At 35.7% G+C, this 27,985-nt stretch overlaps 10 protein-coding genes across 10 annotated transcripts; all 10 read right to left on the bottom strand.

The window, feature by feature from the left end:
• Positions 1 to 2: 2 nt before the first annotated feature.
• LOC133837436 (uncharacterized) lies at positions 3 to 1,584 on the bottom strand. Its single transcript, XM_062268201.1, has 4 exons — positions 1,312 to 1,584; positions 757 to 1,250; positions 328 to 694; positions 3 to 266 (listed from the first exon to the last, which is right to left on the bottom strand). Exons 1-4 carry the CDS (start codon positions 1,496 to 1,498, stop codon positions 70 to 72), a joined length of 1,245 nt encoding a protein of 414 aa, XP_062124185.1. The 5' UTR covers positions 1,499 to 1,584; the 3' UTR covers positions 3 to 69.
• Positions 1,585 to 2,079: 495 nt separating this feature from the next.
• LOC133837156 (uncharacterized) lies at positions 2,080 to 3,621 on the bottom strand. The gene is made up of 4 exons (XM_062267832.1): positions 3,350 to 3,621; positions 2,797 to 3,290; positions 2,367 to 2,733; positions 2,080 to 2,304 (listed from the first exon to the last, which is right to left on the bottom strand). The coding sequence occupies exons 1-4, from the start codon at positions 3,534 to 3,536 to the stop codon at positions 2,108 to 2,110; spliced, it is 1,245 nt and encodes a 414-aa protein (XP_062123816.1). The 5' UTR covers positions 3,537 to 3,621; the 3' UTR covers positions 2,080 to 2,107.
• A 1,209-nt stretch (positions 3,622 to 4,830) lies between these two features.
• LOC133838573 (uncharacterized) lies at positions 4,831 to 6,463 on the bottom strand. Its single transcript, XM_062269723.1, is given in 5 exon segments — positions 4,831 to 5,089; positions 5,147 to 5,513; positions 5,573 to 5,983; positions 5,985 to 6,067; positions 6,125 to 6,463. Coding segments are annotated over 5 exon segments (1,245 nt in total). The 5' UTR covers positions 6,312 to 6,463; the 3' UTR covers positions 4,831 to 4,892.
• A 475-nt stretch (positions 6,464 to 6,938) lies between these two features.
• LOC133836687 (uncharacterized) lies at positions 6,939 to 14,997 on the bottom strand. Its single transcript, XM_062267277.1, has 12 exons — positions 14,708 to 14,997; positions 14,151 to 14,644; positions 13,720 to 14,086; positions 13,463 to 13,658; positions 12,165 to 12,373; positions 11,605 to 12,098; positions 11,166 to 11,532; positions 10,919 to 11,097; positions 8,342 to 8,588; positions 7,787 to 8,280; positions 7,362 to 7,728; positions 6,939 to 7,285 (listed from the first exon to the last, which is right to left on the bottom strand). The coding sequence occupies exons 1-12, from the start codon at positions 14,892 to 14,894 to the stop codon at positions 7,089 to 7,091; spliced, it is 3,798 nt and encodes a 1,265-aa protein (XP_062123261.1). The 5' UTR covers positions 14,895 to 14,997; the 3' UTR covers positions 6,939 to 7,088.
• Positions 10,898 to 12,527, bottom strand: LOC133837155 (uncharacterized). The gene is made up of 4 exons (XM_062267831.1): positions 12,165 to 12,527; positions 11,605 to 12,098; positions 11,166 to 11,532; positions 10,898 to 11,097 (listed from the first exon to the last, which is right to left on the bottom strand). The coding sequence occupies exons 1-4, from the start codon at positions 12,349 to 12,351 to the stop codon at positions 10,901 to 10,903; spliced, it is 1,245 nt and encodes a 414-aa protein (XP_062123815.1). The 5' UTR covers positions 12,352 to 12,527; the 3' UTR covers positions 10,898 to 10,900.
• A 294-nt stretch (positions 14,998 to 15,291) lies between the features above and the next one.
• Positions 15,292 to 17,028, bottom strand: LOC133838602 (uncharacterized). The gene is given in 5 exon segments (XM_062269753.1): positions 15,292 to 15,550; positions 15,553 to 15,585; positions 15,645 to 16,011; positions 16,076 to 16,569; positions 16,632 to 17,028. Coding segments are annotated over 5 exon segments (1,230 nt in total). The 5' UTR covers positions 16,816 to 17,028; the 3' UTR covers positions 15,292 to 15,398.
• A 962-nt stretch (positions 17,029 to 17,990) lies between these two features.
• LOC133838226 (uncharacterized) lies at positions 17,991 to 19,816 on the bottom strand. The gene is made up of 3 exons (XM_062269251.1): positions 18,739 to 19,816; positions 18,303 to 18,669; positions 17,991 to 18,243 (listed from the first exon to the last, which is right to left on the bottom strand). The coding sequence occupies exons 1-3, from the start codon at positions 19,432 to 19,434 to the stop codon at positions 18,047 to 18,049; spliced, it is 1,260 nt and encodes a 419-aa protein (XP_062125235.1). The 5' UTR covers positions 19,435 to 19,816; the 3' UTR covers positions 17,991 to 18,046.
• A 94-nt stretch (positions 19,817 to 19,910) lies between these two features.
• LOC133838228 (uncharacterized) lies at positions 19,911 to 21,819 on the bottom strand. The gene is made up of 4 exons (XM_062269252.1): positions 21,209 to 21,819; positions 20,671 to 21,149; positions 20,248 to 20,611; positions 19,911 to 20,171 (listed from the first exon to the last, which is right to left on the bottom strand). Exons 1-4 carry the CDS (start codon positions 21,381 to 21,383, stop codon positions 19,981 to 19,983), a joined length of 1,209 nt encoding a protein of 402 aa, XP_062125236.1. The 5' UTR covers positions 21,384 to 21,819; the 3' UTR covers positions 19,911 to 19,980.
• A 782-nt stretch (positions 21,820 to 22,601) lies between these two features.
• Positions 22,602 to 24,149, bottom strand: LOC133839497 (uncharacterized). The gene is given in 6 exon segments (XM_062271089.1): positions 22,602 to 22,913; positions 22,981 to 23,012; positions 23,014 to 23,330; positions 23,393 to 23,892; positions 23,952 to 24,039; positions 24,041 to 24,149. Coding segments are annotated over 6 exon segments (1,215 nt in total). The 5' UTR covers positions 24,128 to 24,149; the 3' UTR covers positions 22,602 to 22,722.
• On the bottom strand, positions 24,150 to 27,799 carry LOC133839496 (zinc finger protein 605). The gene is made up of 6 exons (XM_062271088.1): positions 27,566 to 27,799; positions 26,936 to 27,489; positions 26,631 to 26,876; positions 25,733 to 26,570; positions 25,091 to 25,660; positions 24,150 to 25,032 (listed from the first exon to the last, which is right to left on the bottom strand). The coding sequence occupies exons 1-6, from the start codon at positions 27,683 to 27,685 to the stop codon at positions 24,505 to 24,507; spliced, it is 2,856 nt and encodes a 951-aa protein (XP_062127072.1). The 5' UTR covers positions 27,686 to 27,799; the 3' UTR covers positions 24,150 to 24,504.
• Positions 27,800 to 27,985: the final 186 nt, after the last annotated feature.

Here is a 27,985-nt window from a genome sequence, read left to right as displayed (position 1 = left end):
TGATAATACAAAAAAATCACTTATCGAACATTTATTCACCTTCATCAGACATACAAATATTTCTTGCGTTTAGAGATCCTCAAACACACCGCGATTTAATAGCCAAGGTAGAATAACTTTCATATGCTTCCGGTAACGAGCATTCGAATAGAGCAAAGACTTAAAGTCGGCACCCTCGCCGTCATCACTAAGAAAGTTATCAAAACTTGCTTTTTCTGTGGGATCGACCAAAACGGCTCCCATAACACCGGTCGCTGTAAAATAACCTAAAAACATTTACGAAATATTATCAAATTGTAAAAATCAAAATGAAAGTAGTCAATTTACCCCAGAAACCATTTTTGAAGAGCGTCATGTGAATTTCACGTAGAGTCGGCAGTGGCTTTGAGTACTTAAGAATTTTTAGATTTTCCACAAGATTATCATGATAAAATTTGATATAATAATCGAATTTAGACAACTTATCCTCAAACTTAGTCGACGAAATAAGGAAATAGTACAAATCCTGCGATACAGAACCATATTTTGGCATCTGGAAATCTACCAGGTATGTCTCCTTAATTTGATCAAATGAATCATGGGAAAACATCATATTGTTACTCCAAAAGTCGCCATGATTTAATACGTTCAGTCCATTGGTATCTGGTTTGGCCAGTTTAAAGCAAATATCAGTTAACTTAGGCACCAATGATTTCTACATGTAACAAACAAATTAATGAAAGTATTTTAAAATATTATATTGACTTTTATATTTACCACGATCGTTAAGTATTCCTCGCTGTCCTCGTACGTTGCAAGAGACTTCAGAAAGCTCTTTGTCAAACTGCTGTTCATTTCCTCTATAACTGGGCGACTTTCTTCCGTGAAAAATCCAGTGCTATACTTTTCGGGATATGGTCCTATATGGGCAACACGTACAACGGAGGCAGCATGCCATTGGGACAACTTCCGTAGGGCTGATTCAGTATGTGCCTGGTCCAAGCCTTCTAGACGATTCATGTTCTTGAACCCCTGAGGAGCAAGATCCTCGAGAAGGACATAGTCTGACTTGGCGTCTTTCAGATCATACGATTTCGCACCGAATTTTACTTCTACGCCCGCATCACGGTACAATTGCTCCATCTCGGGAACAATTGTTTTATACACAGTACGTTCTGCTTCGAAAATATTGTTACGTTTCATCATCGCTTGAAATATTTCCGACTGATGAGGAAGTTTCAGCATGTAGGAAACGGATTTTTCTTTGCCGTCTAAATACAAATTACATATGTATATAGTGATAAGAAAACGAATGTTAATATTATTAATTACCTTTTAGTTCCACTTCAATATTCACTCGCAGCATGATAGTTGCATAGTTTTCACCTGCTGCTGATCCGCCAGCAGCTTTAAAGCTTTTAATTTTCAAGAAGCCCTCAACAGATTCTTTTAATACATCAGTGAAGATTTCAGCCTGCACCCAATCTGGCACTTTGCTATCAGATACTCCAGTCGCCATTTTTAATGTGTTATTTTAATTGAATATTCAATTATTTACGTCGTAATAACAGATGATATGCCTATGATTGTTCACACGATTCTAATAGTTGTTTTGAGTTTACACATTTATTAATACTCAGTTAGGGGGCCCTCAAACATATCTAAAGAGCATTCAAAAGCTCTGATGGGGTTTCTCTTTAAATTGTGAAATATCGAAGCTTAACAAGCTTTTCAACTGATAAAACTTATTCGCAGAATACTATTACTGATATTAAATTAAAAAAAGTACTATTAGTCTCCTATAGATACTCTTTCACGGTAAATTTAGAAGAAAATAAAAAAAAATGACAAGCTAAATAATAACAAGATGGGTAAAATAAACGAATTTTTAAATATTTCCAATTGCGACTAACACTTTCGGTCGGATTGCTTCATATGAAAATATTTTTCTTATTTGCAGCAATTCTGTTTGAACTTATAGGACAATATCAAACGTGGATCTGTTAAAAAGAAGAAAGAGCTATGTATGATATGCTGATATTAAGAAAAAAACAACATTTTTGAATTCGCAAAAAGTAATCAAAATATAAATTTATTTATCTTAAAAAAATAAATATCTTAGTTCAATTTAACATTCCTCGAAAACACCACGATTTAATAGCCAAGGCAGAATAATTTTCATATGCTTCCGGTAACGAGGATTAGTATAGAGCAATGATTTAAAGTTTACACCCTCCTTGGTATCGCTAAGGAAGTTATCCAAACTTGCATTTTCTGTGGGATCGACTAGAACTGCACCCATAACACCCGTTGCTGTAAAATAACCTAAAAGTAAAAAAGAAAATATAACTAAACTTGTAAACAATTAAATTAAATATTCAAATTACCCCAGAAACCATTTTTGATGAGTGCGATATGAATTTCACGTAGGGTTGGCAGCGGCTTTGAATACTTGAGAATTTTCAGACTTTCCACAAGATTTTCGTGATAAAATTTGATATAATAATCAAATTTAGTCAGCTTATCCTCAAACTTAGTTGAGGAAATCAGAAAATACAAAAGATCGTGAGCTACACTTCCATACTTCGGCATCTGGAAATCTACCAGATAGGTTTCTTCAATTTTACCAGACGAATCATGGGAAAACATCATATTGTTACTCCAAAAGTCGCCATGATTTAATACATTCAGTCCACTGGTATCTGGTTTGGCCAGCTTGTAGTATATATCAGTTAACTTAGGTTGTAATGATTTCTAAATAAAAGAAACCCAAATTATTAAAATTGTTAATATTTGGGTAACGACTTACTAACTTACCACGATGTTTACATATTCTTCGTTGTCCTCGTAGGTTGCAAAGGACTCCAGAAAGCCTTTTGCCATACTGGCATTCATTTCCGTTACAATGGGGCGATTTTGTTCTGTAAAAAATCCAGTGTTATATTTTTCAGGGTATGGTCCTATTTGGGCAACACGTGCAACGGAGGCAGCATGCCATTGGGACAACTTCCGTAGGGCTGATTCAGTATGTGCCTGGTCCAAGCCTTCTAGACGATTCATGTTCTTGAACCCCTGAGGAGCAAGATCCTCGAGAAGGACATAATCAGTCTTAGCATCTTTCAGGTCGTAAGATTTGGCACCGAATTTAACTTCTACGCCCGCATCACGATACAATTGCTCCATCTCTGGAACAATTGTATTATATGCAGCACGCTCTGCTTCAAAAATATTGTTAATTTTCATCATCGCTTGGAACATTTCCGACTGATGAGGGAGTTTCAGCATGTAAGAAACGGATTTTTCTTTGCCGTCTAGTAAGTAGATTGAGTATTAGAATATTTTTGTAATGCCAGTTGACGTCATTAATTACCTATTAGTTCCACTTCTATATTCACGCGCAGCATGATAGTTGCATAGTTTTCGCCTGCTGCCGATCCTCCAGTAGCCTTGAAACTCTTGATTTTCGAAAAACCCGCAACAGATTCTTTTAATACATCAGTGAATATTTCAGCCTTCACCCAATCGGGCACTTGGCTAACAGGTGCTTCAGTCGCCATCTTATTATTGTATTGTATACACCGTAACTATAGATGTTATAGTTGTGACTGCTCACACGATTCTAATAGTAATTTAAAATTTTCACATGTATTCATACTCAATTGGTAAACCAATACCATACAAATATCACTCAAAAGCTCTGACGGTCTCTCTCATTAAATTGCGAAATATCTCAGCTCAGCAACCTTATCAATTGATAAGCCCCATTCCTAAAACACTATTGCTGATAATACTTTTAAAAAATACTGGATACTCACGATGAATTTTGAAAAAAACTGTTTCTTTTGCTTCTGTATCGATTTAGTTTGATATAAAAATGTTTTGATTTTGCAAATTTAAAAGATGTTGTGTGGATATATGATTAGGGATTAGCCCGGCGGCGTAAGAAAATGTACTAGTAACGTTTGTTTTATTAAAAAAACTTTAATTATTTAAAATGAACTTTTTTAAACCTAGTACCACAAATACTGCTTTAGACATTTAGTAGGTGACTGCAGTTTGCATGTAATCACATATACATATGTACATGTAACAACACTTTATTTATAAATAAAAACCAAATTATTAATGTATAACCATTTTTATTGAATGGGGTTTCAGAACTAAAATTTAAGGTTTAGATATACATTCGAGAGACCTTCCCTTTTGTTGTTTATATATGTATGTTTTCTTATTTTCTAACATTCTGTTATAAGTATGTTAGTTTAATAGTATTTACTATCTCTATTTTGTTTATGTTAGTTTTGGCGATTTTACCAGCTTGCTAAAAAAAGAGGTTCGAGTATGTGCTAAGTGTATTCAGACTTAAGCTTTTCGAAGTTTTCTGATAATGTGAAATGATATTTGTGCCAAATTACAACGGAAATTTAAACATAAATTTGAAATATGTCAATAAAAGTCAAATGTGATTCTTCTAAATTATGCCAAGATTTAGTAATCAAGGCCAAATTATTGTAATGTGCAGTTGATATCAGGGATACTATTAAATCAAGTCTTTATATCCTCGGAGGAATCGTTCGGTTGATGATAGCGATATATATACATATATGTATATGTTATGACTTCTCATTCTAATAAACATTTGCCACGCGTTTTTATATGTTACTACCCTTTAAGTAGCTGTTTGATCAATTCAATAAATTATGAAGTGATGAAGCTTTATAAAGCTCGGCTAACCTTTCACTAGGTTGTGAAATATTTTAGCTTAATTTGTATCTTGCAGGGTGTATAATATATAAAAGAAAATATTGGTTTGAAAATTCGAAGTAGTTATAAATAAAATATATATTTTAATTTTCAATTATTTTTTTTATTTTCAAATACTTTGTGATAGGCAAATACCTTAAGTAATGATATTAATATTCTTCAAACACCCCACGATTCAGTAGCCATGGCAATACCAATTTAACGTGCTTCTGATATCGAGGATTCGAATAGAGCGATTTTTTGAACTCGTTGCTATTGTCCGTATCGTTCAGCAAATCATCAAAGTTTGCTTTTTCTGAGGGATCTGCAAGAACAGCATTCATTATACGGGTCGCAGTAAGGTAGCCTAAAATGATAAAATATAAATTAATAACTTATAAATAAAAATTCAATCCATTCTTACCCCAGAAACCGTATTTCAAAAGCGAAATGTGAATATCACGTAGAGTTGGCAATGATTTTGTGTATTTCAGAAGTTTCAGATTTTCCACGAGATTCTCATGATAAAACTTAATGTAATAATCAAATTTAGTCAACTTATCCTCATATTTTGTTGATGACAATAGCAAATAGTATATATCTTGCGCTACTGTTCCATACTTTGGCATTTGAAAGTCTATCAGATATGTCTCTTTTACGTTACCAATAGAATCATGAGAAAACATTATATTGTTACTCCAAAAGTCGCCATGGTTAAGTACATTAAGACCTTCGCTATCTGGCTCAGATAATTTGAAAGATATATCAGTATATTTAGGACCAAAGATTTTCTGATTGAATGATAAAGAAGGTTAATAAAACGAAAATGTGATTTATTGTATAGTCTTACCACATGTTCTATGTATTCTTCGTTATCCTCAAATGTTAGCAATCCATTTAAGATGTCTTGTGATGTATTGCTATTGATGTGAGTCATAATTGCACGATTTTCTTCCCTGAAAAATCCAATACTATACTTTTCTGGATAAGGTCCAATATTAGCAACTCGGGCAGCTGAGGCTGCATGCCATTGAGAGAGCTTTCGTAGTGCTGATTCGGTGTGAACCTGGTCCAGGCCCTCTATTCTGTTCATGTTTTTAAAACCATGTGGAGCGAGATCTTCAAGCAGGACATAGTATGAGTCAACACCTCTTAGATCATATGATTTGGCACCGAATTTTACTTCTACACCCGCTTCACGATACAATTCTTCCATTTCTGGAATAATTGTGTTATACATTGTACGTTCTGCTTCGAAAAAAATTGTTTTTCTTTAATATTTCCAGATACATTTCTGACTGATGAGGAAGTTTCAACATAAAGGAAACTGATTTTTCTGAACCATCTGCAATAAAGTGTGTTTTTTGAATTATAAAAATTAAAATTACTTGCACTCAATTACCTTTCAGTTCGACTTGAATATTCACTCGCAGCATGAGAGTGGCATAATTTTCACCTGGTGCCGATCCGCTATCGGCTTTGAAGTTTGTGATTCTCACGAAACCTTCTACAGATTCATTTAGTACGTCAATGAAGATATCAGGCTTTACCCAAACGGGTACTATAGTCTTGGATGCTTCAGATGTCATAGTAAATGTTGTTATTTATTGCAAATTTGAATAAGAGATAAATGTGTACAGTAACTGTAGTTATTAGTGTCGGTTTGCTAACGCGATTCTACTGGTTGTTCTGTATATGAGCAAACGCATTTATAAGCATCAACAAACAAATTGTGAAACTCTATTTCACAAATACAAAAAGCTCGAAAAGCTCTGCTGATATCTCTTTAAATATGTAAGTTGAGCTTTTAAGATAGGTCGCATGTTAAAATTCCCTAAGAGATATTAATTTCTCTTACATTGAAACTTTAATAATGTGAATTCAAATTAGAAAGCTATTGGCGAGTAAGCTCGACTGTTAGTTGCGATACACCAAGTAATAATAACAAACAAATTTTCAGTCGTATTAAAGATTGTTTTACCAAAAAGTTATATATAAATATCAATTAAATCACAAAGTTGAATTAGGTTTATTGAAAAATTTTGTAGCTTATATAAACATGATATTTTAAATTATCGATAGCATAAGACCTAACCAATCACTTTTAACACGCCACACACCTGAATTTGAACAATTAAAACTCACTAGTTAATTACTTCTTTCGATTAAACAATTCTTTATTCTGTGAGGTCAACAACCTTTGAAAACTTTTCTCTTATCATTATTTGAAAGTAATAATCACATTAATACTGTTAAAATTGCATTACTCATCAGAATTGATAGTGCCAAGAACACTTATAAAAACTTTATTAAGGTACTTCAAAATATGAAAGTATCAACACACATATAACATACATATGTTTGATTTAATATTCTTCAAACGCTCCACGATTTAATAACCATGGCAAAACCATTTTAATGTGCTTCCGATATCGAGGATTAGTGTAGATCAATGCCTTAAAATCAGCTCCCGCATCTGAATCGCTGACAATGTTGTCAATACTCGCACTTTCTGTGGAGTCTACCAAAACAGAGCCCATAACACCAGTTGCGGTATAAAAACCTAAGTTCAATCCGAGAAATAATTTCAATCATAGGTATATATAAATTTGAGTAAGATGAAATGTTTGTTTTCTTACCCCAGAAACCATATTTGAAAAGCAAGATGTGAATTTCACGTAGAGATGGCAAGGGTTTTGCGTACTTTAGCTTTTTCAGATTTTCCACAAGATTGTCATGATAATATTTGATATAATAATCAAATTTAGTTAATTTATCCTCGTATGGAGTTGAGGACAAAAGAAAGTAGTACAGATCTCGTGCAACACTTCCGTATTTGGACAACTGAAAATCTACCATAAATGTTTCCTTAATTTTTCCAAACGAATCATGAGAAAACATAATATTGTTGCTCCAGTAGTCTCCATGATTTAAGGCATTGAAGCCAGGCAAATCGGGTTCAGCCATTTTATAGCAGTTATCAGTGAACTTGAGTCCAACAGCTTTCTGTATTGATAGTGGAGAATTGGAAAAGTTTTAAGGGCAACTCATTGAACAAACTTACCACTTGTTCTATGTATTCCTCATTGTCCTCGTATTTGACGCAGCTCTTTAGGAAGCTATTAAATATATTATTGTTGACTTCCGTCATAAGGGGACGAACATCTTCTCTGAAGAACCCTATAGTATACTTATCTGTATAAGGTCCCAAATTGGCTACCCGAGTAGCTGATGCAGCATGCCATTGGGACAATTTTTCAAGAGCTGATTCAGTATGTGCTTGATCCAAACCTTCTAGTCGATTCATGTTCTTAAAACCACGAGGAGATAGATCCTCGAGTAGAACGTAGTCCGTCTTGGCATTCTTCAAATCGTATGATTTCGGTCCGAATTTCACTTCCATACCAACATCCCGATACAATTGCTCCATCTCGGGAATAATTGTATTGTATATTGTGCGCTCTGCCTCAAAGATATTGTTAGCTTCTAACATCTTTTGGTATATTTCCGATTGATGAGGTAGTTTCAGCATATAGGAAACCGATTTCTCGGAACCGTCTACAATATATTTCGATGCATCACACAATACAAATAACTTGTTTACGCTCGGGTCAATTACCTTCCAACCCGATTTCAATATTCACTCGCAGCATGATAGTCGTGTAGTTTTCGCCAGCCGCAAGTCCGCTTTCGGCCTTGAAACTTTTGACTTTCGAGAACCCCTTAAAAGATTCTTTTAACACATCAGTGAAGATTTCGGGTTGCAGCCAAGCAGGCACTTTATTGTCAGAAACTTCAGTTGCCATTATTGTGTTCGGAATTGCGAATACGACTCTAATGGTTTTTCTGCATTTAAGCAAGGGTATTTATACCCATAGCTTCATATGCTAGAAATTCTCTTTTAACATAATATAGAAGCTCTAAAAAGCTTTGCAAAAATCTCTTTTAAATGTGCATGCGATAAGCTTCCCAACTGATATTTATTTATTGAGATTTTTAAAATTGTAACAAAGTGGTGTTGCTTGGAACATTTTTTTTATGTTAATTCTTTTTAATATGTATAATTTATAAGTAACACAGTTCCAAATTTTCCATCATTCTATATATTTGATTTTGCACCAAAAACATCAAACCTCTAAGTACCTTTAATTGGCGTCGCATCGAATTTATTTTGTTCACTAATATTGGCTTACAATTGTTTGCCTTTTGAAACAATAGTCTGATGCAATCTGTTTGGCGATGTTTCTCTTCAAATCACTAAACAAATTTGATATTGTAAATTATAAGCATATATTTCATTACTGAATACATGCGATGCAAACCTGCTACACATTTATTGATGCATTGAATACTTATCTAGCTTTTGCAGTTTGTGAAAGCTTTATAGTTCTCTCGCTATAAGCACTATTGTAGTTCTCTCTTACTGTATCTCTTTATTTACGTGCTTAATTCAAAGAGAAATTAGAAAAATACTCTAAACAAATGTTGATTTCTGCTTAAAAAAGTAGCATAAATACATTGATCCCACACGTGTGGGAATTTTTAGGGGGTTTTTGAAATCTTTACTTTTGGCAAGTCTAGTCAACTTAAAATTGATAGCATCATGTTGATGCGGGAACAAGTCGGATGGTACTTATTAATAAATCTGTTTATTACTCATATCACATTTGCGGTAGTTTGAAAGAGAATAATCGTAGTGCGCAGTTAGAAATGTGCTTTTTCAAATGCTCGAGTTCATTGGCCCCATGCAATTCATTTTCGTATTCCAAAACAAAGTAAGGTTCAATGACCCTTCAACAATTTTCCCCTATCATCATAATAAAACTTATAGTTACCTTGAAATTGTCTACGACAAATTCACTGTTTTGAAATATATTTTCACACTCCATTGCAGGTACCATTATTTTATTATTTCACAAAGTATTCATGTGTTAATATATATGGGCAATTCTTGAAAATGGTAAACCACGACCGAAAAAAAAATCTTCACATTCATCGTATTTTTTTGTATAATGTCATAAAGAAATATCCAAATTTTCATAATACAATGGATCCGTATCATATCTCCGTTGTTTTTATAAAAAATTTTCCTGCAAACTGAAAAAATTTAATTTTTCACATTTAGCTACTTTTATATGCATTTTTGATTAATTATTTCACAAGAAAAACATAAGATATGTTTGCATTTTTCTACCAAATCTCTTAATAGCAATCCAATAATAAGATAAAAATGCAAAGTGAGCGAAAAAATGTTTAATTAACTGTTAATTTTTATTTTGCTTCTTATCTATGTTCAAATCGTACGTTCGCGACCGAAAACATCATTTTATTGTAATTGCTTCGCATTAAGGGCAAGTAGGTGGATGAAATTTCGCGTGTTAAGTTATTTTGGTATATATTAAATATTTTAAATAGAAAAAATCGTAAGGGTTACTCTAACCAATCTTTTTTTATTAATTGTCAAAGTAGCGTACGTTCGCGACCTTACCTATAAGCCTATGTCGATTTTTACTAGCATGGATTTAAAAAAAAAAAAATTTTTTTTGTTTTTGTTTTTGAACTAACTATGTCGTTTGCAGTTACTTATTACTTGTTAGTTATTACTTATTACTTATTACATATTTTTCTTGCTATTAATAAATTTCAGTACATATTTCATATTTAATAAAATTTTATTTTTTTGCTTTAAATGTTATTAGACACATTAAATTGAGTTAAATCCGTTTGTTTTTATGAAATATGAAGTTATTAATCAAAAAAGGATTGGTAAAAATAAAAATTTAATAAATAACGTTCGCGACCGGAACTTAATTAAATTAAAAAGAAGTAAATGGAGATATTTTCTTGAGAATAGACTTAATAGAAAGCTATATGAATCTATTTTAAAACTAAAGTTATTTCTTTAAAATATTCCGTCTTAATTCGCAGAGTTTTGCATTTTACTGTATTAAGCCAAAGTCGACTTCCATTTTGCGTACGTTCGCGACCGCATGTTTTTTGACAATATTATGAAAATTAAAAATCGATAAGCACCATAATTTACACTAACCAAAGAGATAAACAAATGCTATCGAAGAGTAAAAAAAAAGTTTCAGGAAACGTTTGTTTTCGATTTTATTTTTTTAATTTATCTCGTACGAACGTACGTTCGCGACCCTGAGAAATGTCCATATTTAATTTAAAGATCATCAAATACACCACGATTTAATAACCAAGGTAATATAGATTTCATATGCTTCTGATATCGAGGATTGGTATAGATCATTGTTTTGAAGGCATCGCCTTCGGCTGAATCACTGAGAAAGTTATCAAAACTAGCATTTTCCGTGGGATCAACGAGAATAGCACTCATAACACCCGTCGCAGTAAGATAACCTAAAAATAATTAGAAGTGGTAATAAAATCAACCATAAAACTATTAAGATAAAGTGTCATTGGCTTACCCCAGAAACCATATTTCAAGAGGGAAATGTGGATTTCACGTAAAGTTGGCAAAGGCTTTGTGTATTTCAGTAGCTTGAGATTCTCCACGAGATTCTGGTGATAAAACTTGATATAATAATCAAATTTAGACAACTTATCCTCAAATTTAGTCGATGAGAATAGAAAATAGTACAGATCCTGAGCCACACTCCCATACTTGGGCATCTGAAAATCAACAAGATATATCTGCTCTATTTGGCCATTCGAATCGTGAGAGAACATCATGTTGTTATTCCAAAAATCTCCATGATTTAATACATTAAGCCCAGTTGTATCTGGTTCAGACATTTTGAAGCACATATCGGTGATCATCGGCTGTGCTGCTCTCTAAACGGAAGATAGAGAAAGACGATATAAGAAGGCCATTTAAAGGATTAAGGAAGTATATTAGGCACTTACCACATGCTCAATGTATTCTTCGTTATTCTCGTATGTCTCACAGCTTTTGAGGAAGTTCGTTGATAGATTATGATTCATTTCCTTAATCATTTCGAGGTTTTCTTCTTTGAAAAATCCAACAATATACTGTTTTGGATAGGGACCTTTTAAGGCAACTCGAGCAACGGAGGCAGCATGCCATTGCGATAACTTCCGCAAGGCTGATTCAGTATGAGCTTGATCCAGTCCTTGAATTCGGTTCATGTTCTTAAACCCTTGAGGAGCAAGATCCTCTAGTAAGACATACTCTGACTTTGCATTCTTCAGATCATAGGATTTCGCACCAAATTTTACATCTACACCAACATCACGATACAATTGCTCCATCTCGGGAATAATTGTTTTATACACAGTACGCTCATACTCAAAGATATTGTTGCATTCCAGCATCTTAAGGAACATTTCCGACTGATGAGGGAGCTTTAACATATAGGAAACCGATTTCTCAGAACCATCTACAATAGATTGCGATATTGTGCATCTCAATAGACAAACAATTTGTTTATTTTCAGGTCAATTACCTTCCAGCTCGACTTGAAAAGTCACTCGAAGCATGACAGTCGCGTAGTTTTCTCCAGGTGCCAAGCCGCCGTTGGCCTTGAAGCTGATGATTTTAGAAAAACCTTTGACAGATTCTCTTAACACGTCAACGAAGATGTCGGGTTGCACCCAATCGGGCACTATACTTGATGGTTTTTCAGCCGACATAGTTAATTTGTAAGTACTATAACTGTGTAAGTAATTCGAACTATCGACACAGAAATTGGAGTTGTTGTTTCCGTAATAGTCGACACAATTCTAATGAAGGTTGTGCTCTTTCAGCACATTTATATACATAACAAACAACTCTCTCCAGACAACATTTAAAAGCTTTCCAAAGCTTTGTGGGTTTCTCTTTGAATCGTGACATATTTACTGGGAACGTGATTTTCAGCTGACAAACAGAAATTTTAGAATTCTCTCAATGATCTTATGAATACATGTTAGTGTGTTAGTAATATATAAAGCTTGTTTTCATACCCTTTTGTTTTGAAGAAAAGAGTGTGCTCCCTTGACCATAGAAATACAAAAGAAAAGAAACGAACCATTTTGGATAAATATAGTAATCACACTATTCGAAGGGTAACTTCAAGTCGACTAAAGACTACGATGATTTTTACGCTACGAATTTTTACTCGCGCTCATTCACTTTCATATCGAATTTTGTTTTTTGTTTTGATAAGTAAATTCTAGTTTTGACTTTCCACTTTGTTCGTAAATACATTATTTCTCAGTATCCAAAGCTTTATTTTAGAGGGAGAGTACCATCACATGATAAACATGAATATGCTTTATTCATTCATTTAATATGGAAAGCGATTCAATAGTAACTAACTGATGTGGAATTTTGTATTTGAGTAGTTTTAGAGTTTTCGTTTAGTAGTAATACTATTTAAAAAACCTAACTAGACTTTATAAAATTTTGTGAGTACTCTTCTTTTTAATATTCATGTCAATTTTAGCTAATTATTTAACCGCCTTTCACCGTAGTTCATTCTAAACTAATTGACAAGTTCTTCGCTCTGTTGGCGATATTTGCAAAATCAACAAAATTTATGGGACGAATTCACTTGAATATATAAATGATGTGTATGGTTTTCTGGGAAATAGATTAAACAGGTTTCATTGATTATACTTGAACAATTTTCCGTTATTGATATCGACGCTAAGAGTCACGTTATCGACTCTAAAATACCTGTACTCATCGAAGTTTGTTGTGCAAAAACACCTATAACCAATTCATTTACCTTCATAGAATAATACAAATATAAGTTCAATTTAATGATCCTCAAACACACCGCGATTTAAAAGCCAAGGCAAAAGTAGTTTCATATGCTTCTGGTAACGAGGATTAGAGTGGAGCATTGACTTGAAACTGGCACCCTCTTCGGAATCGTTAAAGAAATTATCAAAACTGGCAGTTTCTATGGGATCGACCAAAACTGCACTCATGATTCCCATCGCTGTAATATAACCTAAAAATATATGGGAAATATAGTTAATTTAAAAAAAATGTATTATAAACATTAAAATTACCCCAGAATCCGTATTTGAAGAGTGCTTGGTGAATTTCACGTAATGTTGGCAGTGGTTTTGTATACTTAAGAATCTTCAAATTTTTCACAAGATTGTCGTGATAAAATTTGATATAATAATCAAATTTAGTCAACTTATCCTCAAACTTTGTTGACGAAAGCAGAAAATAATACAGATCCTGCGCTACAGTTCCATACTTAGGCATCTGGAAGTCTACCAGGTATATCTCCTTAATTTTTTCAAATGAATCATGGGTAAACATCATATTGTTACTCCAAAAGTCTCCATGATTTAATACATTAAGTCCATTGGTGTCTGGTTTGGAAATTTTAAAGCCCAAGTCAGTGATCTTTGGTTGCAATGATTTCTGAACAAAACGTGATCAAACTAATAAAAGTCTTTAATAATAGTAATTTTACTTATAAACTTACCATTAGCTTTACGTACTCATGGTTGTCCTCAAAAGTTTCACAGTACTTTATAAAACCCTTCGCCATGCTTTCATCCATTTGTGTGATCAGCGGACGATTTTCTTCCTTGTAAAATCCAGTGCTATACTTTTCGGGATATGGTCCTATATTGACAACACGTACAACGGAGGCAGCATGCCATTGGGACAACTTCCGTAGGGCTGCTTCAGTATGTGCTTGGTCCAAACCTTCACGACGGTCCATATTCTTAAAGCCCTGAGGAGCTAGATCCTCGAGTAAGACGTAATCAGTCTTCGCATCTTTCAGGTCATATGATTTTGCACCGAATTTCACTTCAACGCCAGCATCCCGATATAATTGCTCCATCTCGGGAACAATTGTGTTATATATTGTACGCTCTGCTTCAAATATATTGTTAGCTTCTAACATCTTTTGGAACATTTCTGACTGATGAGGCAGCTTTAACATATAGGAAACCGCTTTCTCAGAACCATCTACAATAGTTTATGGTGAGATCACATTAGAAAAGTCTCTTTTTTATCTTTCGGATCAATTACCTTCCAGCTCCACTTGAATATTCACTCGAAGCATGATAGTCGCGTAATTTTCGCCAGGCGCCAACGCGGCGCTGGCCTTGAAGCTCTTGGATTTGGAGAAACCTTTGACAGATTCTTTTAGCACGTCAAGGAAGATTTCTGGTTGTACCCAATCCGGCACTAAACTCTGTGGGTTCTCAGTAGACATGTTCTTTTTTGGTAGTTACACTTTAAAAAGATCTCTTCAAATTATTAACACAGAAGCTAGAGCTGTTGTTTTGGCAATTGTCGACTCAATCCTAATGCAGATTGTGTTTTTTTAGCACATTTATATACATAACAAACAACTCTCGCCAAAAGCATTTAAAAGCTTTCCAAAGCTCTCTGGGTCTCTCTTTAAATCATGTTACTGGGAACGTGATTTCCAGCTGATAAACAGAAATTTAAGAACTCTTAATGATCTGTTTAATGGTTGATGGAGTTGTTGTATCAATGGAAAATACACCACAACGGTAACCTAAAGTCGAATACAAAATTTTCACGATCATTAACTTTTATATCGAATTTGGTTTTATTTTTATAAACAAATTCTAGCTTCATGTTTTAATTGTTTGTAAATAAATACTTTATTTTTTTTTATGTATACATATAAAGGAAAGCTTTTGTTTTGAGGGGAAGTGCCATCACATGATTCCAAATACACTTTGTGCAATTAATTAATCTCCAATGCGCCACGATTCAACAGCCAGGGTAAAAGTATCTCAAGGTGCATACGATAGCGATCATTTGTTGTAATTGAGGACTTAAACTCATCAGTGCCCTTGTCATCGTTGAGAATGTTCTCAAGATTAGCATCCTCAGTAGCACAACGGACATGACGCCAACTGCAGTCAAGTACCCTAAATGAAAATGGAAAAATATGAATTTCAAAATTTGTTCATTGATTAGCATTACTTACCTTGGAAGCCGTATCTGAAGAGTGACATGTGAATTTCCCTCAAAGTTGGAATGGATTTGCTGTACTTTAGCAACTTTAAATTTTTCACAAGATTTTCGTGATAGAACTTGATATAGTAGTCGAATTTAGTCAACTTGTCTTCAAGCTTTGTGGATGAAAGTAGAAAATAGTACAGATCCTTTGCAACAGGTCCATATTGCGACATTTGAAAGTCAACTAAACAAGTGTCTCTAATTTTACCAAAAGCATCATATGAAAACATCATATTGTTGCTCCAAAAGTCGCCGTGGTTCAGCACGTTAAATCCCAATGGATCCACCTTCCCCATATTAAACATACCTTCGATTACCCTTGGCTGCAAATCTTTCTAATATGAACAGTAAACAACGTTAGTAGCTGGAGAATTAATAACGAATATTAATTGTAATTACCACTTGCTCAATGTACTCTTCGTTGCCTTTATAGGTCTTACATCCCGCTATGAACTTTTCTGACATTGACTTCTGCATTTCTACCATCATTGCACGATTCTCTTCCTTAAGGATCCCAACAATCAACTCCTTGGGGTAGTCCCCCTTTGTGGCCACACGAACGACAGAGGCGGCATGCCATTGTGCCAATCTTCGTAGAGCTGACTCGCAATGAGCCTTGTCCAGTCCCTCTAGTCGATTTGCATTTTTAAAACCCCTGGGTGTGAGATCCTCCAGAAGTATGTAATCGGTTTCAGCACCTTTCAGTACATACGATTTTGCACCGAATTTCACTTCAATGCCTACATCCCGATACAATTGCTCCATTTCGGGAACGTATATTTTATACATTTTGGACTCCGACTCAAAAATATTATTGTTCTCCAACATCTTTTTAAAGAAATCCGTCAAATGAGGCAACTTGAGCATATAAGAAACCAATTTCTCTGTGCCATCTTTAACGAATTGCATATTTGTTATATTGGGTTAATTATATAATGGAAACTATGACAATTACCTTCCAGTTCGACATCTATAAATACTCGCAGCATAATAGTTGCATAGTTTTCACCGGCCGCCGATCCATTCTTTACTCGAAAACTTTTGATTTTAGCGAATCCCTTAACAGATTCCTTCAGAACATCTTTAAAGAGTTCAGCACGCACCCAGTCAGGCACATTATTTTCAGATTTTGTTGACATTTTTCCATTTATTGCAATTTAAAAACACTTCTCTCCTTTAACTATGGATTTCTGTTGACTGTTTGCAGAATGCCGCTTTATTTATACGATTCCAGCTGAAGACGCCTCTCTATAAGTCTCTGTGATGTAGCTTTCTTGACCAAACAGCTTTCCCTTTCTCGCAAACGTGTTTCAATTATAGTTTATGACACAAAATGAGAAGTTTTCCTTCTCACTCTTTATGCTCTCTTAACACCTTATATGGCATCTGCGTTTTGTCAACAAACTGACGTATTTGCAGCTCTTCTGATCTCTTTTGTAAACAAATTTGTAAAGCTCTTCTTTTGTGCTCTCTTAACGCTTATTATCATTTTGTTGCTGTCGCTACAGTCGAAAAAACCAAAAAAAACCGATTGTGTTTCTATTTCTTTTTATCGGTTTCTCAATCATTTAATGGTAACTTATAGTATATACAATGTTTTCGCAATAGAGAAACAAACCAATGAAAATAGCTTGAACCTTATTTGGCAATCAAAGGTACACATTAGATAGTCCGGGACAAATTCATAGATTCGATATTCTAAACATTTCATTATTTATTCGCTTATTTCATTGCAATTTTGTATTTATCGTTAATTTAAGTATTGGTCAATTGTAAATAAAAAATATATTTTAAGGAGTTGTAGGTAACAGATTTCTGTAGCTCTTCAAATATGATTTTAGGTAAACTGTAAATAAATAAGATATTTTTTAAAAAGTTTTGGCAGCACATTTCTGTGTGACTTTCCCACATTATAAATTATTCATACTGTTGTTGAAAAGGACTTTAATTGTTTTTTATTACTCAACTTTTATTGTGAAATAATAAAGTATTAAATAAGATTTTCAAGATGATTGAATCTAAAAGCATAAATTTACTGGGTTTTGTCTTTTGTTCTGATTCATAATATTATTTATTTCATTGTTCTTTATCTACGACTAGACAGAAAAGGAAAGTCACTCAAGGATATGTCATGACTTTAATAAATGTTTAACACGTTTTTGAATAAAAATATATATTGTTGGCTCTCTTAATTATTATTTTGAGCGATTAATATGCAAGGTGCATGAAAAATCAAAAAAAGAACTACATTTTTTATATGATAGAGAAAAAGCTACGATTAAGTAATTCATAGATTAACAATCAAGGATTTCGGTTGTATATTATTAATTTGAAATGGTTTTTTATCCTCAGTTGGTATCACACGTAATTTTAAAAATCTTCAAGTGCGCCACGATTCAACAGCCAGGGCAGAACAGCTTGGATATGTTTGCGATAACGGGGATTAGAAAAAAGCAACATCTTGAAATCGTTTCCCTCTTTAGAGTCGCTGAGGAAGTTCTCAAACTTTGAAATTTCTGTAGCATCCAGCAACACACCGCTCATAACACCGGTTGCAGAAATGTAACCTGAAATAAAGGTAAATATAGTCACCAATAATAATATAAATAGTATTATTTCAACTTACCAAAGAATCCATACTTCAAGAGTGAAATATGAAATTCGCTTAATGTTGGTACATGCTTCGTGAATTTGAGAAGTTTTAAATTTTCTACCAAATGCTGATGATAAAAATTGATATAGTGATCAAATTTGCTGACTTTATCCTCGAACTTCGTTGATGACATCAAAAAGTAATACAAATCCTGGGCTACAGATCCATATTTGGGTAATTGAAAATCCACAAAATAAGTTTCTTTGATATTCCCAAATGAATCATGCGAAAACATCATGTTATTGCTCCAAAGGTCACCATGATTGAGGGCATTAAATTCAGTAGGATCTGGCTTTGACATCTTATAACATTGCTCAGTTACCTTAGGCACAGCCGATTTCTACAGAAAGAAAAAAATAACAGATAGTTCATAAAGCTTTGTATTAAAGATCTCAAGATTCACATTTACCACTTGCTCTATATATTCCTGGTTTCCCTCGTATGTTCCACAGCACTTAAGGAAAGCCTGTCCTAGACCATTATTCATCTCAGTAACGACAGCACGGTTCTCCTCCTTAAAAAATCCAAAAATAAACTCTTTTGGATAATCCCCTTTAGTCGCCACACGCACGGCTGAGGCAGCATGCCACTGTGATAACTTTCGTAGAGCTGCTTCTGTATGTGCCTGGTCCAATCCTTCTAGACGATTTATGTTTTTAAAGCCCCTAGGAGCCAAATCTTCAAGCAATATGTACAAGGATTTCGCACCCTTCACTTCATATGACTTTGCACCGAAATTCACTTCTACACCAGCATCACGATACAATTGCTCCATCTCGGGAACAAATGTTTTATACATATTTTGCTCAATGCCAAAGATATTATTATTTCCCAGCATCCTTTCGTGCGCTTCCTGCTGATGAGGCAGTTTTATCATGTAGCTAACAGACTTTTCCTTGCCGTCTTCGAGCTCGACTACAATATTCACTCGTACCATGATTGTTGCATAGTTTTCACCTATGGCAGATCCTGAATTGGTTTTGAAACTCTTAATTTTGGAAAATCCCTTAACTGTCTCTTTGAGAAGATCCACAAATAGTTCTTTCTGCACCCAATCGGCAGGTTTGTTTACTGCTGATTCGATTACTACTTCTGTTGTCATCATGTTTGTTTTGTTAATATTATTAATTTTTTTTTTAATATTTTACACTGATCTATTTGTGCTTGCCAATAGGTTTGAAATAATTCTGTCACTTTTTCTGCACTATTTATATACCTTTGTATGCCGGTATTTACTTGATAAAGCGTTGTTCAGTTATTCGCATTAAATATTATTTTATCAACAACCACTTTCCTTCTCTCTTTGCAAATATTCTCTGACCATATATGGTATCTGATAAGAGTATTTTGTGAACCAAAACAAAACGAGGTAACTCTTTCCGTAAGTTTTTTCAGTTATTCTCTTTTGACTCTCTCTCTCTCTATTAGTTTTCTCCACGAATCAGCAGACCAAAACAAAACAGTGTGAACCTTATATGGTGTTTGATAATAATACGTATATTGTTACTTTTATAACGTTTTCACAAACTTGCCATAATTTTAAATATATACATCATTTAATTTCTATGTATACTTTTATACTATATTTTGATTAATAGATTGTGCGAATAATATTGTCTATGTATGTATAATTGTAGTTTGTGACGCTTGTTCAGTTAATGTAGCCTCTTTCAATGAGCCAAGGTAATATTAGTTTCATCTGTTTAACATAACTGGGATTGAGAAGTATATTGCGCTGAAATTGCATCGCAGCATCCGAGTCGCCCATGAAGTTTTCTATATTGGAATCGGAGCTAGCTGGGTAAAGCGACAAGGGCAGCATTCTCTGGGCCCATACAAATGCTATAATTGTTAGAATAAGAAATTTCCATTAAAATTCAAATATATACAACAAATATGTATATAAATAAATACGTACCCCAGAGACCATTTTTGTGAAGATTTGTGTGCAGTTCTGATAGTGTTGGTATTTTGCACTCATATTTGAGTAATTTTAAATGATTGACGAGTTCTTTGTGATAATACTCTATAAAATTATCGAATTGCTCCAGTTTGATATATATGTTTGGTGCTGTCATTAGCAAACTGAATAAATCTTGAGCCGGAGTTCCATACTTGGGAAGTTGGAAGTCCACAAAACACACATCTTCAATCTCTCCGTCATTCACTTTCAAAAGAAAATTGTTACACCAAAAATCTCCGTGATTGAGTACAGAAAAATCTGTTGGAGATATACGACCAAAATCCATATACAACTCTGTCATGCGAGAGGTGTAGTTGCTCTGAAAATATATAATTTACATTTATTAAGTGTCTACATATTTAGGTTAGTTACTCTCACAATTAATAGCTGCTGGCCCGGATCGAGTTCATAGTGCTGCAAACATTCTAAGAAGGGCACGTTAGACTTGATATTCGATTGTTCGATCCATTTGAAGTGCTCCGGGTAGATGTAACTCTTCTGATAGTCTCCCTTATCTGAAACTCTGCGAGCAGAGGCAGCATGCCATTGAGCCAGTTTTTTGAGTACGGCTTTCATTTCTGTTTGTCCCAGACCAAACATACGCTCCAAATTCCTATAACCCTTGTCCTCCATCAATATGTAATCGCAACTGGGTGGATTCTCTGGGAACTTGAGGTGTCTGGGCTTAAATTTCACCGGGATCGAGGCGTGTTTCTCATATAGTTTCTCCAGCTCGGGCACTAGACGATCGTACATATCAGCTTCCGTGACAAACAGATCGTGAAAATCGTGCTCATCTCCACGATCGTTTACCAGTGGAATTTTCAATATGTAACTAATCTCTTTGTTACTCTTATCTGTTGAATTAAGCTCAAGTTATTCTCTCTCTCATAAAATGTCACTGTGTCGGACGCACCTTTCATTTGCATTTCAATTTCAATGCGCAGCACAATAGTCAGATAATTTTCGCCTCCACTGATCGCTGCAGTACATACAAATTCTTTAATTGTTTCAAAATCATTATAATTATGATTGAGTAAGCCCGTAAAGAGCTGTTTATTAACCCATTCCGGTGTGTTTGTCAACTTCATTTCGAATATCTTCGTACAATCCGTAACAAGAGACTGTGTGCGGCGTCTCCGAAGTTGTAAATGCAACTGAATGCACGCAACGACGCGAGGAATCCTGTTTGAGGACTGACCTTTTTTTTCTTAGAATCCTATATATATAGCTAACAATAGTTTCATATCTCTAGAGAGTCCTAGCGTGGAGGAACCTTATTTTATTTTTACATTTATGGGATGTAACGCATGAGCTGTCGACATCCTCGAGAACATTTTCTAGTAATTATCATGCCACAACGCAGAGTGTGTAGGATACATTTTTAGCATATTATCTTGGCTGTCTAGGGTTTTTAAGCAGCATAAACAAATGGAGGTTTTTGTGGCTGGCATGCCATGTGCGGCATGTTTTGAAGAAGTGTGACACATGCATGAAAATACAAGCAGAAAATCAGAAAACTGGGTACGAAAGGACACAAAATTCTCTGCAAAGAGCAAAGCGAAGACAACAGCAACAAGTGCATTTAGGTGAAACAAAACTAAATTAAAACGAAAAGCAAAACATAACAAGGCTGTACTTCGTAGATACAACATTCGGATGCATAATAACATAATAACGCTGTATGCAACCGGCACAAGGATATACCGCGAAAGGACAAAACAAAACGCAACGGATAATGGAATGAAGAGTGATAAAGGAGAGTTTTAAGAACTGATCACAAGGTCAGACTCACTTTAAGGTAGGTAGGTCAGTGGCAGGTAGCACAGTTGCACAGTTTCTGAATCTCTGTCTGATAAAATGTGTTAGGGGATTAAAGGAATCTTCGTTTGAATAATTATTTTTACCTACCGACCTTATAAAGTATATATATTCTTGATCAGCATCAACAGTCGAGACAATCTAGCCATGTCCGTCTGTCTGTTCCTCAAATCAATAAAATCGAACAATAAGCGTAATTTTAAATCTAGAGTGTATGCAATAATAACAATAGTAATTATGATTCCTGAGCGACCTGGTTGCGATCAGAAAAAAAATTTTTGGAAGGTTTTAAAGAAATACTTTCGTATGAGCAAAAGCGCCTACTTACTAGGGGTCTTAGTTGCTTTGGCCGACAATCCGGTATATTGTCTGTTCGTATGAAATACAGAAAAGTAGATACTATAAGATATAGACCGATAATTTGTATTCACTTGTCATGATTGGCATGCCCACTTCTGCCCTAAATACACAAAAATCGTAAATAATAATTCATCTTAAATAAGTGCGTAATTTATTTTGTTGCTATATCTTAGTAATTTTTCTGAGTTTAAAAAAATGTTGCAAGTAATACAAGTTTGTCTATGAATGATTGTAGTTTGTGACACTATTTCAGTTAATGTAGCCTCTTTCAATGAGCCAAGGTAATATTAGTTTCATCTGTTTAACATAACTGGGATTGAGAAGAATATTACGCTTGAATTGGATTGCCGCATCCGAGTCTCCCATAAAGTTCTCTATATTCGAATCGGAGCTAGCTGGGTAAAGCGACACGGGCAGCATTCGCTGAGCGCATACAAATGCTGTAGTTGTTGGAATAGGAATGATCAATCAAAATGCAAATATATACAATAAATATGTCAAACATACCCCAGAGACCATGTTTGTGAAGATTTGTGTGTTGGTATTTTACGCTCATATTTGAGTAATTTTAAATGATTGACGAGTTCTTTGTGATAATACTCTATAAAATGATCAAATTGCTCCAATTTGATGTGTATGTTTGGTGTTGTCATAAGCAAACTGAATAAATCATGGGCTGGAGTTCCATACTTAGGAAGTTGAAAGTCCACAAAACAGACGTCTTCAATCTCTCCGTCGTTCACTTTAAAAAGAAAATTGTTACACCAAAAATCTCCGTGATTTAGTACAGAAAAATCTGTTGGAGATATACGACCAAAATCCATATACAATTCTGTCATGCGAGAGGTGTAGTTGCTCTGAAAATAAATAATTTACTCTTATAATTAAGTCTCTACATATGCACGTTAGTTATTCTCACAATCAAAACCTGCTGGCCAGGGTCGAGTTCATAGTGCTGCATGCATTCCAAGAAGGGTACGTTGAATGTGATATTCGATTGCTCGATCCATTTGTAGTGCTCGGGGCAAATGTAACTCTTCTGGTAGTGCTCCTCGTAGTCTCCCTCATCTGCTACCCTGCGAGCAGAGGCAGCATGCCATTGAGCCAGTTTTTTGAGTACGGCTTTCATTTCTGTTTGTCCCAGACCAAACATACGCTCCAAATTCCTATAACCCTTGGAGCGGAGATCCTCCATCAATATGTAATCGCAACTGGGTGGATTCTCTGGGAACTTTAGATGTTTGGGCTTAAATTTCACCGGGATCGAGGCATGTTTCTCATATAGTTTCTCCAGCTCGGGCACTAGACGATCGTACATATCAGCTTCCGTGACAAACAGATCGTGAAAATCGTGCTCAACTCCACGATCGTTTACCAGTGGAATTTTCAATATGTAACTAATCTCTTTGTTACTCTTATCTGTTGAATTAAGCTCAAGTTATTCTCTCTCTCATAAAATGACACTGTGTCGGACGCACCTTTCATTTGCATTCCAATTTCAATGCGCAGCACAACAGTCAGGTAGTTTTCGCCTCCACTGATCGCCGCAGTACATACAAATTTTTTTGATTGTTTCAAAATCATTATAATTATGATTAAGTAAGCCCGTAAAGAGCTGTTGATTAACCCATTCCGGTGTGTTTGTCGACGTCATTTTGAATCTATACGTGTGTGGCGTCTCCGAGGTGGTAAATGCAACTGAGCAAAAGCTCCCTCTCGATGAGTCTGCTGCTCACAAAAGCTCATTCTGCTTGCGATACTTTTGTATTCGAATTAAGCATAAACCAACTAGTCATCTTAGAGTGTTCACGGAGTTACAGGCAAGTTATCGCTTAATGAGAGATCAAGTTGAGCTAATGAAGTACTCCAACTATCAGTTAAATAAATGCTATTTGCATGAAGATCTATCAAATGTTCAACCTTGAGCTAGTACTAAGAAAAGCCAGACGGTTATTGACCCAAGTCTACCTACATTCAAGTAACATACAATGATTTTATTCGTAGTGCTGTTAAATGAAGTTAAATCTTAGTCTAACGCCGTACGCTGTGCATGTAAACATGTCGTCTGAGCTTATCCGGGCGTGCGAAATCCTTGGCACAAAATGTACATTGATAGGGACGCTCGCCCGTATGCTTTCGACGATGAACTTTTAGCTCGTAGAAGACTGTAAAGGACATCTCGCACAGATCGCATTTATGTGGTTTTTCGCCATTGTGGCGTTGCATGTGGATTGCCAGCTTGTTGGGCGTAAGCGCCTCCAGGCCGCACAATGAGCAGAGATACTTCTTGCCAGGATTCTTTTTGGCCACGTGCATGTCGCGTATGTGTTTATCCAGGCTCGGTTGTACAACAAAAGATCGCCAGCAATGCGGACACTGGTATCTGAAGCGGCGACTTCGCTTGTTTTGAACTGGGGCCTGACTTGAGACATGAGTATGCTGGCTGTTCATATGCTGATCTAGATTTTCCTTCCACATGAATTTAAAGCCACAGCGGGAACATCTGAATTTCTTCTGCTCGTTGAGACACTGCGTTCTCAAATGATGTTGCATCATGTACTGAAATTGGGACTAGTTTAATACGATAATTTGTATAATGATTCTTCAATCGTCTAACCTTGTCGACCGTCTTGTAAATACAATGCTCACAGGAATGTGGTAGTTTGTCAAAGGTATGCAAGGAATACTGATGTTCGCTCATGTCACGACGCCGCTGGAACGTTGCTTCGCAAAGATCACACGTGTAGGTTCTGCCAGCAGAAGGGGTGGCGTTAGTAGTAGTAGTCTCATCATCGCTGTCGTCCGTCTCATCCAGATGCAACTCAAATCCTTCCTCGGTGCTAATCAAATAGTTGGATGGGTCTTCACTGTGCCCCTGCATGGAAATGTGTCGCCGCAAATCAGCTATGCTAATGAACTGCATATCACAAAGTTTACAAATGATCGACTTAGGTCCGGATGACTTTGCGGCATAGGCCAGCAATGTCTCCGCCAAGGGCAAATCCTCTCCGGTGAAGCCATGTCGTTTAACATGTTTATGCAGCAAAGCTGGACGATAAAAAGTGCGAGTGCACCAACGACAAGGAATAAGTTCGTGGCTGCCATCGTGATGCATCAGCTTATGCTTTGTCACCGCGCTTTTATCCTGAAAACTGCGTGAACACTGATCACAGGGGTAAATTTCTTGCTGAAATAATAGAAAATATAGAGTTAATCGCAAATTGCGTGTATTTTCGAAGACAAAATAAGAAAGTCGCACCTTGTTTTTGTGCTCGACGAGATGAGCACGCAAATTGCGACGCCAGAAGAAGCGTTGTGGACACTTGTCGCACATGAAACGCTTGAGGGTATTCTGGCATAATTTATTCGTATGATGATCGAGCAATTGGGCGCTGAGGAAACGCGAATCACAACGTGAACAAATGTATGGCGCCTCTAGCCAAGTGTGTTGTTGTCGATGATGTTCATGTAGCTGAAACTTGCGCGGGTAAATGGTAGCATGTGAATCGCACAGTTCGCAGGCGTAACTACGTCGCTCAACAACTCCACATTCGCCATCGCTGTCAGTGTCTGAACTGTCCAAATTCATCTCATAACGCGCCTCATTGGTAATAGAATAGTATCGGCCATACATGCCAACCTTGAGATCATTAAGAATACGCGTCTTCAAACCATCCGCAGTTGACTCCACAGCTGTGCGATAGAAGCCCTCAGCAATGCGTTCAATGGGTTCTCCGTGAGCCTCGAATGTAATGTCTTTGGGATGCGCTCTAAGGTGATTACGAAGCTCTCTCAGTTTACCAAATCTTCGCAAACAGATCATGCACTGAATCTCCTTGATTCCATTTGGTTTACAGCGATGCAAATCGAAGCCTTTCACCCGACGATCGATGCGTGTGGGTTTTGAGTTTGCAGCTGCCGTTGGATATTTGGATAATGATGCTTCGTCCTCATCATCATCGGAATCTTTGTATTCACTATGCTCCTTGTGCTTGTGCTTGATGAGACTCACAATGTATTTATAGGATTTCTCGCATTGATCGCATTTGTAATAATTATCTGAGGTGGTGCCTTCTAAGTCTTCCTCTTCAGGTGTTCTACGCAAAGACAGCAATTAATTAATTGTCAAGGATGGACTTGCGACTTTGTTAACTTACTTAACCTCCTTGATTAAGCTGTGCACCAAGGAATCAGTGCTCGGAGGCTTCAAACGCTTTCGTTGTGTGGGTCTTGTTTTGGTTGATTCCTCAGAACTAGATTTGGGTCCTGAAATTGGCATTGGTACCGCTGGTAACTGGTTGACGCCATGTACCTTGTGTTTGTGCTTAATGAGCAGCATAATGTACTTGTAGGATTTATCGCATTGATCACATTTGTAGTAGTTATCATCGTCATTGTCTAAGCTAAAAGTGAATAAGATAGAATTTAAGTATAACACTGATGAAGATTGCATTCCACTTACTCTGAGTTGGCATTACTTCGAGATACCGCAGGTCTTTTTGATACATTGTGTAGGAATTGCTGTGAATGATTTGATTTCGTTATTAACTTGTCCTGATTTTCACTCTGGTGGTCTCGCTGTTTATGTTTAAAGAGATTTGTCGCGTACTTAAAGGCTTTTCCGCATATATTGCATTTGCGGTTTATGGGCACCTTTGCTTGATTCACTTTACGCTGTTTCAATGGCACATCGTCATCATCATCTTCGCTTTCATCGTCCACAATACTCTTCTTAATAAGCGGGTCAACAGAAATGTTGGGATCGGATTGAGGCGTGTTTGCAGGTTCGGCGGGTTCTTCCATTTTAATTATCACGCCTTCAATGTCCAGCAATTGTATTGGAGTCTCACGCAGACATTCAAAAGTTGCCTTCTCCGTGTCATCGGTTGACAGCTTCTGTATCCACAGTTCGTGGGATTCGCGTGCTTGTAGTACGAAATCATAGGCATTTTCCAGGTTTTTTGCACAGACACGACACAGCCAGGGCGGAAGCTTGTCAACATGATCCAAGGCGACCTAAGAACGTTTGTCTCTTATCATTTTTGCTTTATTTCTGTTGTTTGCGGAGAAGGGGGAAGGAGAGTTAACGCACCTCAAGTCTTGTTAATTCCAATAACAGTTGATTGAATGTTTTTTCAGCGTACTTATTCACTGGCGTCTCAATCCAATAGCGCCCATCTGCCCCGCCGCAGATTCGGCATGTTCTCGTCATTATTTAATTCGATTTAATTGTAGAAAATTAAACTTTATTTGAAAATCTTATTTACCGAAAAAAATAATAGAGACTCTACTTCGACTAGAGCTTTTAAAAACATCGATATTTTTTTGCATCAATCAAGAGTATACAAAACAGTGTTTGATGTGTACACACTGTTTACATATCAGCTGTTAAACGCAGCTGTTAATACGATTATCGATAAACAAACAAACGTTATTGCGGCTGAAGATTTGTAAAACATTATTAAAAGTGGGATGCTGTGATGAAATACATATTTAACAAGTGTTCAGTAGA

The sequence above is a fragment of the Drosophila sulfurigaster genome, chromosome 2R, assembly GCF_023558435.1.
Source record: "Drosophila sulfurigaster albostrigata strain 15112-1811.04 chromosome 2R, ASM2355843v2, whole genome shotgun sequence".
Classification (NCBI taxonomy): Eukaryota; Metazoa; Arthropoda; class Insecta; order Diptera; family Drosophilidae; genus Drosophila; species Drosophila sulfurigaster.
This window is presented reverse-complemented; position numbering and strand designations above follow the sequence as displayed.

Coding starts and splice junctions, on each gene's coding strand:
- LOC133837436 (XM_062268201.1), bottom strand. CDS start 1,498: ATGGCGACTGGAGTATCTGATAGCAAAGTGCCAGATTGGGTGCAGGCT. Junction 1,251..1,311: donor TATTGAAGTGGAACTAAAAG/GTAATTAATAAT, acceptor ATTTGTATTTAG/ACGGCAAAGAAAAATCCGTT. Junction 267..327: donor CTTCAAAAATGGTTTCTGGG/GTAAATTGACTA, acceptor AAATGTTTTTAG/GTTATTTTACAGCGACCGGT.
- LOC133838226 (XM_062269251.1), bottom strand. CDS start 19,434: ATGATGACAACAGAAGTAGTAATCGAATCAGCAGTAAACAAACCTGCC. Junction 18,670..18,738: donor AGGAATATATAGAGCAAGTG/GTAAATGTGAAT, acceptor TTCTTTCTGTAG/AAATCGGCTGTGCCTAAGGT. Junction 18,244..18,302: donor CTTGAAGTATGGATTCTTTG/GTAAGTTGAAAT, acceptor CCTTTATTTCAG/GTTACATTTCTGCAACCGGT.
- LOC133837156 (XM_062267832.1), bottom strand. CDS start 3,536: ATGGCGACTGAAGCACCTGTTAGCCAAGTGCCCGATTGGGTGAAGGCT. Junction 2,734..2,796: donor AAGAATATGTAAACATCGTG/GTAAGTTAGTAA, acceptor TCTTTTATTTAG/AAATCATTACAACCTAAGTT. Junction 2,305..2,366: donor CATCAAAAATGGTTTCTGGG/GTAATTTGAATA, acceptor TTTTACTTTTAG/GTTATTTTACAGCAACGGGT.
- LOC133838228 (XM_062269252.1), bottom strand. CDS start 21,383: ATGAAGTTGACAAACACACCGGAATGGGTTAATAAACAGCTCTTTACG. Junction 21,150..21,208: donor AATTGAAATGCAAATGAAAG/GTGCGTCCGACA, acceptor TTAATTCAACAG/ATAAGAGTAACAAAGAGATT. Junction 20,612..20,670: donor CGGGCCAGCAGCTATTAATT/GTGAGAGTAACT, acceptor ATATATTTTCAG/AGCAACTACACCTCTCGCAT.
- LOC133839496 (XM_062271088.1), bottom strand. CDS start 27,685: ATGACGAGAACATGCCGAATCTGCGGCGGGGCAGATGGGCGCTATTGG. Junction 26,877..26,935: donor CGAAGTAATGCCAACTCAGA/GTAAGTGGAATG, acceptor ATTCACTTTTAG/CTTAGACAATGACGATGATA. Junction 25,661..25,732: donor TCGTCGAGCACAAAAACAAG/GTGCGACTTTCT, acceptor CTATTATTTCAG/CAAGAAATTTACCCCTGTGA.
- LOC133836687 (XM_062267277.1), bottom strand. CDS start 14,894: ATGTCTACTGAGAACCCACAGAGTTTAGTGCCGGATTGGGTACAACCA. Junction 13,659..13,719: donor CTTCAAATACGGATTCTGGG/GTAATTTTAATG, acceptor ATATATTTTTAG/GTTATATTACAGCGATGGGA. Junction 8,589..10,918: donor CTTGGTTATTAAATCGTGGT/GTATTTGATGAT, acceptor CTATGGGTATAA/ATACCCTTGCTTAAATGCAG.
- LOC133837155 (XM_062267831.1), bottom strand. CDS start 12,351: ATGTCGGCTGAAAAACCATCAAGTATAGTGCCCGATTGGGTGCAACCC. Junction 11,533..11,604: donor AAGAATACATTGAGCATGTG/GTAAGTGCCTAA, acceptor TCTTCCGTTTAG/AGAGCAGCACAGCCGATGAT. Junction 11,098..11,165: donor CTTGAAATATGGTTTCTGGG/GTAAGCCAATGA, acceptor AATTATTTTTAG/GTTATCTTACTGCGACGGGT.